At 33.8% G+C, this 13,432-nt stretch overlaps 1 protein-coding gene across 1 annotated transcript in view; it reads right to left on the bottom strand.

Moving 5' to 3' along the window:
• Positions 1 to 13,432, bottom strand: part of STXBP5L (syntaxin binding protein 5L) — a 386,205-nt gene that overhangs the window by 102,188 nt on the left and 270,585 nt on the right. Inside the window, 1 exon segment of the mRNA XM_045036998.1 lies at positions 281 to 432. Coding sequence (XP_044892933.1) covers positions 281 to 432 — 152 coding nt within the window.

The raw sequence follows: 13,432 nt of genomic DNA, 5'->3' as shown, positions 1-13,432 counted from the left end.
ATTTAATAAATTCTTATTTTCTCTTATTTCTTAGGAATTCAACCTATGAAACTTGAGGTATTCCTTAACTTTGGCAGCAAATTGAAATTTAAACACTTCCTTTATCCTTTCAAAGATTCTCACTATATTTCCGCCCAATTTTATTTACATAGTATTATAAGTTATATTGACTTCATATTGCCATGCATTTGAATAGCATTACAGAAGAAAGACAAGAAATCTAAAGGTGAGAAAACAGATGAACTAATCAAGTTCATAACCATTTTGTTTTATCTCCTACCTGCAATGAACTGCTTGTTTTTTCGAGGAGACCGTGGTTGACGTTGGTATAGGTCACTTGATCTATATAGGTCAATGGTCCCCATGCTTAACAGTACTGTCTTCTGTATAAAATCCACCACAGCCAACCCATTGCAGTTCCCAAATGCAACTCTGAGAGAAAAAAAAAATGCAGCTAGAATGTATCACAGTAATCATTATTATTGTAATCTCTGAATTAAACATAATTGGAAAGTAATGCCTTAGGGTTGGAGAGGTAAGGTCGCGATTGGTGTAACGTCAGGAAGGATACCATGCCTTTACACAGGATGGAGTGACCTTGTATAATAGCCATATTATACAGTCATATTTTATCATCAATTTTATTATTTAAGTAGTGATTACCCAATCTGCTCTTTAACTTGGTCTTATCTTTTTATAGAATCATATAAAATGTTTTTGCTAGCAGTGGGGAAATAGATCAAGAAATGGCATACTCTAATAGCTATAGATGCTTAGGTATATAATTAGATGCCTTTTAAAAATAAAATTATAATTACTAACCTCCAAATTATTTCTCTTCTTTCTTAAGAAATTGTAAAAATATTTTTTTATTTTTGAGAGAGAGATAGAGCATGAGCAGGTGAGGGGCAGAGCAAGAGGGGGAGAACAGATTCTGAAGCAGGCTCCAGGCTCTGAGCTGTCAGCCAGAGCCTGATGTTGGGCTCAAACTAATAAACTGCGAGATCATGACCGAGGTCGAAGTTGGATACTTGGCAGACTGAGCCATCCAGGCACCCCTAAATTATTTCTCTTCTTAAACAGTATATATTTAACACAAAATTTACATAAAAAATAACTTTCTATATCTAAGGTTTTGACACCATAGTAGATATAAACAGAGATACAATTTTCATTCACAAAAAATTAAAAATTTCTCTCTTGTTTTTTATTTTGTCCTACTTATTAACTTTTGTCCTATTAAAAGACAAACATCATTCGATTAATTTTTTTATTTCTCCTGAGAAATTAAAACAGCTCTTAGCACTAAGCAGGCATTTTGGTCAGTCTTAATATTTATTAGGCTTACACAAATTCTCTTTTTCTGAATTTACAACATGCCTTCTAGCTAAACAATTGTAAATTTGTGCTGTTTGCTCCCTAAACTAAACAAACACTAGTTACATGACTGTTGTTTTGCTCATTTCAGGTAAGTTCTATGTTGTTTTCTTACTTAGATTGAATCTGGTTGACAAACCATTGGTTTACTCTCAGTTTCTTTCCACTCCACCACATAGCCTTCCTTCCTTACAACAAACGAAAAGTTCTACCATATGAGATGTTTTGCTATTTCACATAGAGTTCTACACCTTCCAACAAGACAGACTTTGGAAACTAAAAAACAAAAACAAAAACAAAAACTATTGTTATAAAAGTCAGCAGAGGGGCACCTGGGTGGCTCAGTCAGTTAAGCACCGACTTTGGCGCAGGTCATGATCTCACGGTTTGTGAGTTTGAGCCCCGTGTTGGGTTCTGTGCTGACAGCTGAGAGCCTGAAACCTGCTTCAGATTCTGTGTCTCCCTCTCTCTCTGCCTCCCTCCCACTCATCTCTGTCTGTCTCTCAAAAATAAACATAAAAAAATTTTTTTTTAAAAGTCAGCAGATTCTATCTCTATCATTTACAGGTTATGTGACCTTGAAAACAATTAATGAACTTTGTCAGGCCTTAGTTTCTTTACTTTATAATGAGAATTATAATGCTATATTTATCTATTTTTCAGGGCTTTAATGAGCATCAAAATCAGAAAATTGTTAAAATACTTTGAAAAATTTCCATACATAAGTAGAACTGATTCTAATATAATAAGTAAATGCAATATTATACATATTACATACTATATAGCAAGTTCATATCTTGAAACTTATACAGGTATGATAGAGTTCCCAAATTCAATACTGACAAGAAAAAAATAGGAAAGTAGAATGTATTACATCAACCAGAATGATTATTTTTCTCTTTGAATTAAAAATAAGAATACTAGAAAGTTATACCTTAGTGTTGGGGAGGTCAGGCAATGGTTGTTGAAAAGTCAGTTAGAATACTGGGTTTAATTTCCTAACTTAAATAAAAAACTGTACAAAATATATTAAGACACAGTTTGCACAGATTGACCAACCAGGCAACATAGGATGAGAGAAGGATAACAATCAAAGTAAACTTTACCTAGGTATTCTTCTTGTGTTTTGTTTTTTATTTACAGTTTTATTGAGATATATTTCACATATTATAAAATTCACTGATTTAAATAAAGTGTACAGTTCTGTGGTTTTAAATATATTTGTTCTTACTAGTAAAATGTATTTAGAATTGTGGAATCATCACATTTTAGAACATTTCAGTACCGGAATCTGGGTATTCTAATTTAAACTAATGTTCTAATTTAGTGAATGGAGGAGAGACTTTCCAGACTAGACTAGCACAGGAAACTAACACAGAGAGATCAGTGGTCGCACTGAGTTGAGGAGAAATAGATCAGACTCTGATGCTATAAAAACAGCCAGAATTTATGAGGTAAAATACTAGAGAGAAAAGAGCTACACAAGGAGAATATATCAGACTCATAGAATGGTTCTCTGGAGAATTCCATGTGAAAAAATTCCCCCAGGCTTGGGAAAGAACCACTAAAGAGATAAAGCTGAACAATTCACCAGGTTATCAAAAGGCTGAGAATATTTCATGTTACTACCAGACAAACTGCTGAGATCTCCTAATAGACAAAAAAAACGCAGATATAGTAGTATCACTTTAGGAGTGGGGAACACATTTAGCCATAAACTAAAAGTTCTTCTGAACTCCACCTTAAAAAAAAGCTTAGAGACATTATTCTAAGTAACATAACTGCCTTCCAGAAAAATAACCAACACTATTAAAAAGAATCAAACAAAATACCACCATAATGTAAAATTCACAATGTCCACTATATAAAAAGTAGCAGGCATATAAGGAATTCAGAAAACATGACTGATAAGCAAAGGAAAAAATAAATCAAAAGAAACATACCTAGAAATGAAACAAATGATAAAAGTAGCAAACAAGGATATTAAAAATGCTTAAAAATATATATTCCAGATATTTAAGAAGGTGGAGAAAAACATACTCTAAAGTTACAGGAATCAAGACAGGCTGGTATTGAAGTAAAGATAAAAATAAATTTTAATGAAACGAGTGGCCATAAACAAACATAAATGGTCAACTGATATTTGACAAAAGCATTATAGGAATTCAGAGGAAAGATAGTCTTCAATAAATGAGGTGAAACAATTAGATATCCATAAGTAAAAAATTGAGCCTTAAATTTTTACCTTCCACAGTACAGAAAAATTAATAAGACACTTGATTTCAAAAAATAGGCAAAAGATTTGAACAGATATTTCACCAAACAAAATGTACAAAGTGAAATAGGCACTTAAAAGATGCTGAGCATCATTAGTCACCAGGGATATGTAAATTAAAACCACTGATCCCATCAGAGTAGATAGAATTAAAGATTGGTAATATCAAGTGTTGACAATTATGTGGAAAAACTGAAATTCGAATACATTGTTGTTGGAAATACAAAGAATACAACTTCTTTAAAAAATAGTTTGCCTTATAAATATATATAGTTAACTCTTCACCAACACAGGGGTTAAAGGTGCCTACCCCCCACACAATCAAAATCCATGTATAAGTTTTAACTCCTTCATACCCCCCAAACCTAACTATTAATAACCTACAGTTGACTGGAAGCCTTAATGGTAACATAAACAGTCAATGAACACATATATTGTATATGTATTATATATTAGATTTTTACAATAAAATAAGCTAAGGAAAAATGTTACTAAGAAAATCATAAGAAAGGGAAATATATTTACATTATTGTATTGAAAAAAAATCATGTATGAGTGGACCCATGCAATTCAAACTTGTATTGTTCAAGGGTCAACTAAATTCACCATATGACCCAGTAATTCTATTCTTTCTTACCCAAGAAAATGTAAACAAATATTACACAAAGACTTGTACTTGAACATTAATAGCAAATTTATTCATAAAAGCCTCAAACTGGAAACAACTGAAGTTTCCATCGTATAAACACATTTTTTGTATATCCACATAATGGATAATGCAGCAATGAAAAGGAACAAGCCACAGATACATATACAATATGGATGAAACACAAAAGCATTATGCTAAGTGAATGAAAACAAACACAAAATTATTTATGATTTATGACTATATAAAATTACAGTAAATGCAGTCAAATTGAGGGGCTAGAGGAAGAGGTAAAAATTGAATGCATGAAGAACCCTTTTGAGGTGATCGATACTTTTTATATCATTAGTTTGTTGGTGGTTACATGACTTATATTTGTCTTGCATGTTTGTCAAAATTAATATGTCATGCTTAAAATGGGTGATTTTTATTTTATATACATACCTCAATAAAGTATTTGTAATACTAATAAATATTTAGTTAATTAAATTGCTACAAAAAAGACAGAGAATTACACAGAGTTATGGACTCTGGTCCCTAAGAATGTTCTGGAGAGTAAGAGAATGATACGGCAAAGATTTTTTTAAAAATTGGATATTTTAGTTAACCTACCTGAAAGATAAAATGATTTCATTGTGGGAAGAAAAGGTGAGATTTTTTTTTCTTCCAATATCTTGTTGGTAAGGAAATTCAAAAGAAAATATCAATCAACAAGAACATATTTTCAAGATTTAGAATTTATAATAAAAATAATTTTTATTAATCTCATCTTTGTTTCTTTAAATACTCAACATCTATCTTAAACTGCTTTATATAAAAATTAGCTATTCTCAATTGTCTAAGAGTTAATTAACTTTTCTGTTTTATAAGTACAAAATATATTTATATATAGAAATTAAAAGTCCACATTAAAAAGTCCCTAAATATCCTACAGGCATCCTGTTCTATTTGGCATTTATAAACAATGTTAATGTATGGACACATATAAATATAAAAAAAAAAGTAAAAGTCAATATTTTAAAAACACATTTCTATTTCATATCTTTGAATATGGTGATGCTTTAAGAAATTGCTCTTCTTTCTAAAAGCAACTCAGAAAAATAGGTTTAAATATGTTTGTTCAATGGGTTGGAAAAAAAGCAAAATTTTGCTTTTAAATACCTTAAAAGTTTTGTTACTGGTATGAACTTAGGGAAAAAAGCTCATATAACATTTGTAATCAAATACAAATACATTTTGAAAATTACTGATTTAATAATTCTGTCTTAAAAATAGCTTTGTTTTTTTTCCCTTGATATACCACCATGTAAAAATAATCATAAAACTGTCTGTGTTTAAATTTAAATTTTTTAAATTTTAAAAGAAAATTTAATTATACCTAGAGTTAAAAATTCAGTTCCTAGTTGTGCTAGCTTCATTTTAGGTGCTCATTGTGATTAGCAGTAATATATTCGACTGCTCAGATTATAAATACATTGCCATCACTGCAGAAAGACCTATTGCACAGTTCTTTTGTAGGGTATGCATACCTTAAATGTGATTTATTTATTTTATAACTGGAAGTTTGCGCCCAATAATCCCATTCATCTTTTTTCTTCCACCTGCCAACACCCTCCCCTCTGGCAACTACTAGTTTTCTTTGTATTTATAATTCTGTTTCTGTTTTTTTGGTTTTTTGTTCATTCGATTTGTTTTGTAGATTCTACATATAAGTGAACCATATAGTATTTGTCTTTCTCAAACTTATTTCAACCTCTAGTTCCATCCATGTTGTCCCAAATAGCAAGATCTCATTCTTTTTCATGACCAAGTAACATTCCATTATGTGTGTATGTAGGATATGTGTGACATCTTCTTTATGCATTCATCTATTGATGGATACTTAAGAGTGCTTCCCTATCTTGGCTATTTTAAATAATGCAATAATCTTAAGGGTGCATATATTTTTTTGAATTAGTGTTTTTATTCTCATTACCTTTAGCAGTGGAATTAGTGGGTCATATGATGTTTATGTTTTTAATTATTTGAGGAACCTACATGCTGTTTTTCATAGTGGCTATACCAAATTACATTAACATCAATAGTGCACCAGGGCTCACTTTTCTGCATATCCTTGCCAACACTTGTTATTTCTTGTCTTTTTGGTACCAGGCATTCTGACAGGAATGAAGTGGTATCTCATTGTGGTTTTGATTTGCATTTCACTGATGATTAGTGCTGTTGAGCATCTAATTATGTGTTTGTTGGCCAGCTGTATGTCTTTGGAAAAAATGTCATTTCAGGTCCTCTCCTCATTTTATTTTATTTTTTTTAATTTAATTTTATTTTTTTTTAATTTTTTTTTCAACGTTTATTTATTTTGGGGACAGAGAGAGACAGAGCATGAACGGGGGAGGGGCAGAGAGAGAGGGAGACACAGAATCGGAAACAGGCTCCAGGCTCCAAGCCATCAGCCCAGAGCCTGACGCGGGGCTCGAACTCACGGACCGCGAGATCGTGACCTGGCTGAAGTCGGACGCTTAACCGACTGCGCCACCCAGGCGCCCCTCTCCTCATTTTAAATTAGACTCGTTCCTATTGAGTTATGTAAGTTCTTTATGTATTTTGGAAATTAATCCCTTATCAGATATGTCATTTGCAAATATCTTCTCCCATTCAGTAAGTTGCCTTTCAGTTTTGTTGATGGTTTCCTTTGACTTGCAAAAGCTTTTTACTTTGTTGTAGTCCCAATAGTTTATTTTTGCTTTTGCTTCCCTCTCATGAGAAGACTTATCCAGAAAAATGTTGCTATGGTTGATATCAAAGAAATTACTGCCTTTGTTTTCATCTAGGAATTTTATAGTTTCAGGTCTCACATTGAGGTCTTTAATCCATGTAAGTTTATTCTTGTGTGTGGTATAAGAAAGTGGTCCAGTTTTATTATTTTCAATTTAACCATCCAGTTTTCCTAATATCATTTTTTGAAGAGATTGTCTTTTCCTCATTGTGTATTCTTGCCTCCTTTATTATAGATTAGTTGACCATTATAAGCATGGGTTTATTTCTGGGCTCTCTATGCTGTTGGTGAATGTGTCTATTTTTATGCCAGTACCATATTGTTCTGACTATTATAGCTTTCATAGTATACCTTGAAACCTAGAACTGTGATATTTTTAAGTCTTGTTCTTCCTTCTTAAGACTTCTTTGGCTATTGGAGGTCTTTTGTGCTTACATACAAGTTTTACGAGTACATGTTCTAGTTCTGTGAAAAATAATACTGGTATTTTGATAGGAATTACATTGAATATGTAGATTACTTTGGGTAGTATGGACATTTTAATGATGTTAACTCTTCCAATCCATGAGTGTGGTACGCCTTTACATTTGCTTTGCTGTCTTCAGTTTCTTTTATCAGTGTTTTATTATTCTCAAAGTACAAATGTTTTACCTCCTTGGTTAAATTATTCTTTGTATTCTCTGGTATTTTATTCTTTTTGATGTGATTGCAAATGGGATTATTTTCTTAATTTCTCTTTCCGCTATTTTGTTATTAGTATACAGAAATGCAAGTGATTTCTGTATATTAATTTCCTACAACTTAATACTTAATTCATTTATCTACTCTAGTGGTTTTTAATGGAGTTTTTAGGGTTTTTGTTTTCTAAGAATGAGACAGCATGAGTGGGGGAGGGGCAGAAGAAGAGGGAAAGTGAGACTGTTAAGCAGAATCCATGCCAAGCACAGAGCCCCAAGTGAGTCTTGATCTCATGCCCATATCATGACCTGAGCCAAAATCGAGAGTTATATGTTTAACAGAGTCACACAGGCACCCTTGGATATTCTATATACAGTAGCATGTCATCTGGAAATAGTGAAAGTTTTACTTCTTCCTTCCCTATTTGGATGTATTTTATTTCTTTTTCTTGTCTGATTGCTGCAGCTAGGACTTCCAGTACTATGTTGAATAAAAGTAGTGAGAGTGGGCATCCTTGTCCTGTTCCATATCTTAGAGGAAAAGTTCTCAGTGTTTGACTGTTAACATGATGTTGGCTGTGGGTTTTCATATATGGCTTTTATTATGTTGAGGTATACTCTTTCTAAACTTACTTTGTTGAGAGTTTTTATCATAAATGGATGTCATCTTGTCAAATGTTTTTTCTGCATCTATTGAGATAGTCATATGGTTTTTATTCATTTTGTTAATGTGGTATATCAAGTTGATTGATTTGCAAATCCTGAACCATCCTTGTACCACAGGAATAAATCTCACTTGATTGTGGTGAATGATCCTTTTAATGTATTGTTGAATTTTGTTTGCTATTATTTTGTTGAGTTTTGCATCTATGTTTAGCAGAGATATTGGCTTGCAGATTTCTTTTTGGGTAGTGTTTTTCTCGTTTTGTTATCAGGATAATGTTACCCTCATAGAATGAATTTGGAAATTTTCCTTCCTCTTCTATTTTTTTGTAATAGTTTGAGAAAAATAGATATCAACTCTTCTTTAAATGTTTGGTAGAATTCACCTGTGAAACCATCTGGTCTAGACTTATGTTGGTTATTGATTTAATTGCATGCTAGTATCTGGTCCATTCGTATTTTCTATTTCTTTCAGATTTACTCATGGAATTGTATATTTCTAGGAATTTATCCATTTCTTCTATGTTGTTCATTTACTGGCATACTTGTTGTTTGCAGTACTGTCTTAAAATCCTTGTACTTCTGTAGTGTGAATTATTATTTCTCTTTCATTTCTGATTTTATTTGAATCCTCTCTCTTTTTTATTGAGGAGTTTTCCTAAGGGTTTATTAATTTTGTTTCTCTTTTCAAGGAATCAGATCCTGGTTCCTTCCTTCCTTCCTTCCTTCCTTCCTTCCTTCCTTCCTTCCTTCCTCCCTCTCTCCCTCCCTCCCTCATTTATTTCTGCTATGATCTTTATTATTTCTTTTTGATGTTCAGCTGGGTGATTTCCAGTATCCTGTCTTCTATATCACTAATTTGTACTTTTGCATCATCTTATCTGCTGTTGATTCCCTCAAGTATTTTTCATTTCAGTTATTGTATTCTTCAGCTCTGAATGGTTCTTTTTAATATTTATCTTTCTGTTGCAGTTTTCACTGTGTTCATCCATTCTTTTCCCAAGTTTGGTGAACACTTTATGACTGTAATTTTGAACTCTTTATCAGGTAGATTCCTTATCTCAGTCTCATTTAGTTCTTTCTCTGAGGTTTATCAGTTTTTTCATTTGGAATATATTCCTCAATCTCCTCATTTTGCTTCACTTTGTGTGTTTCTACATATTACATAGATCCACTATATCTCCCAGTTGTGAAGCAATGGCCTTAGGTAGAAGATTTCCTGTGTGGCCCAGAAGTGCAATCCCTACTGTTCACCAGAACCAGGTGCTCCAGGCTGTCCCCTATATGGGTTCTGTATTCCCTTTTATTGTGGCTGGGCTGCAACTGCTATAAGTATATTGGTAGGTTGGGTGGCCCTTGGCCCAGCTCGCTAACAGGCCTGGCTACAGCTTCTGTCAGTGTGTTCTTGGCGGGGGGGGGGGGGGGGGAGGAGGGGGGCTATGCTAGCCCCCCTTGTGGTTAGCTGCAAGGTCTGGCCATGACCATAGCAGCTACATTGGTGGATTCCACCCCCGCACACACACACACCCTGGCCACTCCTAGGGCAGGAGGCACTTTGAGCTGTTGGGGCAGATGAATTGGGTAGAATGGACCCATAGGGGAATACCAGGGTGGAATTAGTAATGCTAACCAGGTAGATGGAGGGTATTAGAAATGGTGCCTTCCAGTACCAGGCTAGCTTGATAGAGGAATACGAAAACTGGCACCCACATATGCACATATTCCTGAATAAAGTTGCTACAGATCCTGTCCCTACAGAACATGCCTAAAATTAGTCAATAAGTCTCCTTCAAGTATGGCCCAGGTTCCTTTTAAACTGCTGCCTTTCTGTTGGGTCTTGGTGCAGATGAGTTTGTGTTTGTGAACCAGGCTCTTTATGAGTGGAGTCTTATTTTCCTATAGCCCTGTGGCTCTCCCAGAGTTAAACTCTAATGATTTGCAAATCCAGTTGTTATGGGGCACATTTTACCAGTGCAGGTCCTTAGGGCATTGGTGCTTGATGTGGTACCTAAACCCTTACCTCCTTAGGGAGTACTCTACTCAGGGAGTACTCTATGTGATATCCTTCCTGCTTGCGGGGTTGCCATGCTGGGGATATAGATCCTGACTAGCTTGCATCTCTTCCACTCCTACCTGTCTCAATGTGGCTTATCCTTAGTTGTGTAAGAGCTCTTCTTCTAGTCTTTGGGTCATTCTGAGAGTTGTCCTATATGTAGTTGTAATTTTGGTGTGTCCATGGAAAACTTAAACTCAGAATCTTCCTATTCTGCCATCTTGATTCTCTCCTCATTTATAAATTCTTTTTGTATTTGTAAGATAAAATCACTCTATTATTGGTTTACTTTGTTTATTCAAGTAAATATATCTTCAAGTTATTATTTTATGAGTGGTAGTAAATCACTATCCTTTCTATCCCTGGGATACTACACTATTTCACGTTTCTCTACACCCTACATAAGTAATTCATTAATTAAAAGCTCCACAATTGTTCTTTTTTTTTTTCAATATTTATTTTTGGGACAGAGAGAGACAGAGCATGAACGGGGGAGGGGCAGAGAGAGGGAGACACAGAATCTGAAACAGGCTCCAGGCTCTGAGCCATCAGCCCAGAGCCTGACGCAGGGCTTGAACTCACGGACCGCGAGATCGTGACCTGGCTGAAGTCTGACGCTTAACCGACTGCGCCACCCAGGCGCCCCACAATTGTTCTTTTTGAATATGTCATGTGTATTCTGCCCTGAACCTAAAAGTTAAATTTTATTTTATTTTTATTTTTATTTTTTAAGTAAGCTTTACACCAAAAGTGGAACTTGAACTCACAGTTTTGAGATCAAAAAGTTGCATACTCTACCAACTGAGCCAAACAGGTGCCCTTAAAAGTTACGTTTTACATGTGTTCATACATTTAATCCTTTCAACATTTTATCCTTGTGTTACAGATATGGAAATTGAGCACAGAAACTTTAAGTAACTTTTCTAAGATCCAACAGCCAGAAAGCAGAATTAAGATTTGAATCCCAAAGAATCTGACTCTAGCATTCATGCTCTTTAACCCTGCACTAGATTATCTCAGTAACTAAAAAACAGAGCTTCCACTAAGCCATCAAAATTGTATGGTTCTCTATCCTCTGGAAATAATGGGAGGAAGAAAAGCTGATAATAATAGAAGAGCTGACTCAACATAATTCTTTATGTCTTTGGAATCAAAGTAAAATATTCACATTTAATCTTCTTACTAGATTTCTTCAATGACTGATTTCTCACCTTCTTTTTTCTCCAACATTTTCTTCTCAGTTACTTTGCTGCACTCTAGCAGTTTCTATATTTATGCTTTCAAATGACTTTCAAGTCATTGGTCACATACCATAGGTTCTAGATTTTCTAACCATTTCTGGTGTCTGATGATTCTCAACAACTCACATCCCCAAGTCCCTAAGGAAAGAGCATTTCAGAGGCACAAAGTATAGTTTTCTTTAAAGTTTTCTTTTTTTTCAGTCTTAAAAATTACTTTTACTTTAAAAAATTCAAACAAGGGGCACCAGGGTGGCTCAGTCAGTTGAGTGTCCGATTTCAGTTCAGGTCACAATCTCACGGTTCATGAATTCAAGCCCCACACTGGGCTCACTGCAGTCATTGCAGAGCCCACTTTGGATCCTCTGTCCCCCTCTCTCTGTGCCCTTCCCTGGCTCACACTGTCAAAAATGAATAAATATTTAAGAAAAAATTCAAACAGTAAGATGAAAGGCCCCTTATTTGGTCTACTGTGTGCCAATCTCCTTTCCAAAAATGACTGCCATTAACAGTTTTTATATTCTTCTTGCCCTTTTTCTATGTTTTAACAAGCTTATACTTGTTCTATAACTTTATTATTTTCACTAAAACATGTCTAAGATATATTTCATTGTCTGTGTTCTTTAACTGTTGCATTGTATTCGAAGGTACAAAAGTAACATGTTTTTTAAGAGAGCATCTTCCTATTTATGTAGATTTATATAGGTCCCAGATATTTTGCTATTATATGGAATGATGCAAGGAACATGCTTCTACTAATGGTGCATAAGTGAAAGCCTTCAGAAATTGTAAATATTTCACCAAGCCTAGAATTTCAGAGTCAAAAGATACGCTTAGTTTTATTTTATTTATTTTTAAAGTTTATTCATTTATTTCAGAGACAGAGCATGAGTATCAGAAGGGCAGAGAGCAAGAGAGAGAGAGAGAATCCCAAGAGGGCTGTGTAATGTCAGTGTGGAGCCTGATGCAGGGCTCAAACCCAAGAACTGTGAGATCATGACCTGAGCAGAAACCAAGAGTCTGATGCTTAACCCACTGAACCACCCAGGTAGCCCTTAGTTTTATTAAAAAAAATTATATAAAAAATAATCCATTTCCTCATATTCTTAATGAATATGTTAGCAATCTTTAAAAATTTTCTCATATAATGTATAAAAATTGCTCGTTTCAATTTTTTTACTTGTTACTAGTGAAGTTATAAATCCTTTCATGTTTATTGCCATTTGTATTTCTTCTGTGAATTGCCTGTTTATATAGTTTATTTTTAACTGGGTTATTTTTTCTTATTTGTGGATGTTTATAGCATATTATAGAAAGACAATGTTGCATAGTATATAAGTAATATGCTGTACCTTGATTTTTATAACTTTATTAGATATTTTGCTAATTCTATGTAAATTCATCATATGTAAAATTTTTAAATGACTCCCAATATTTGTATGTAATCTAATTTATTCCCCTATAATTTTGTTAATGGACAATTAGATTGCTTCCAGTCTTTTGCTATTAACAATACAACAATGACTATCCTTCATAAGTTACTTTGCACTAAAACATGGAGTATATTTGTGGGATAAATTTCTAGAAATTAAGTTACTCAAGTATTTTCAAAACTCTATATTTTACTTTTATTCATATGTAACATTTATAAATAAAAGTGTACATAATTGTACACTTCAATGGATTATCAAAAAGTGAACAATCCCACATAACCACCACTATGTCAA

The sequence above is a fragment of the Felis catus genome, chromosome C2 (genome assembly GCF_018350175.1).
Source record: "Felis catus isolate Fca126 chromosome C2, F.catus_Fca126_mat1.0, whole genome shotgun sequence".
In the NCBI taxonomy this organism is placed as follows: Eukaryota; Metazoa; Chordata; class Mammalia; order Carnivora; family Felidae; genus Felis; species Felis catus.
The sequence above is the reverse complement of the archived record's forward strand: the minus strand, read 5'-3'. Positions and strand labels throughout refer to the sequence as shown.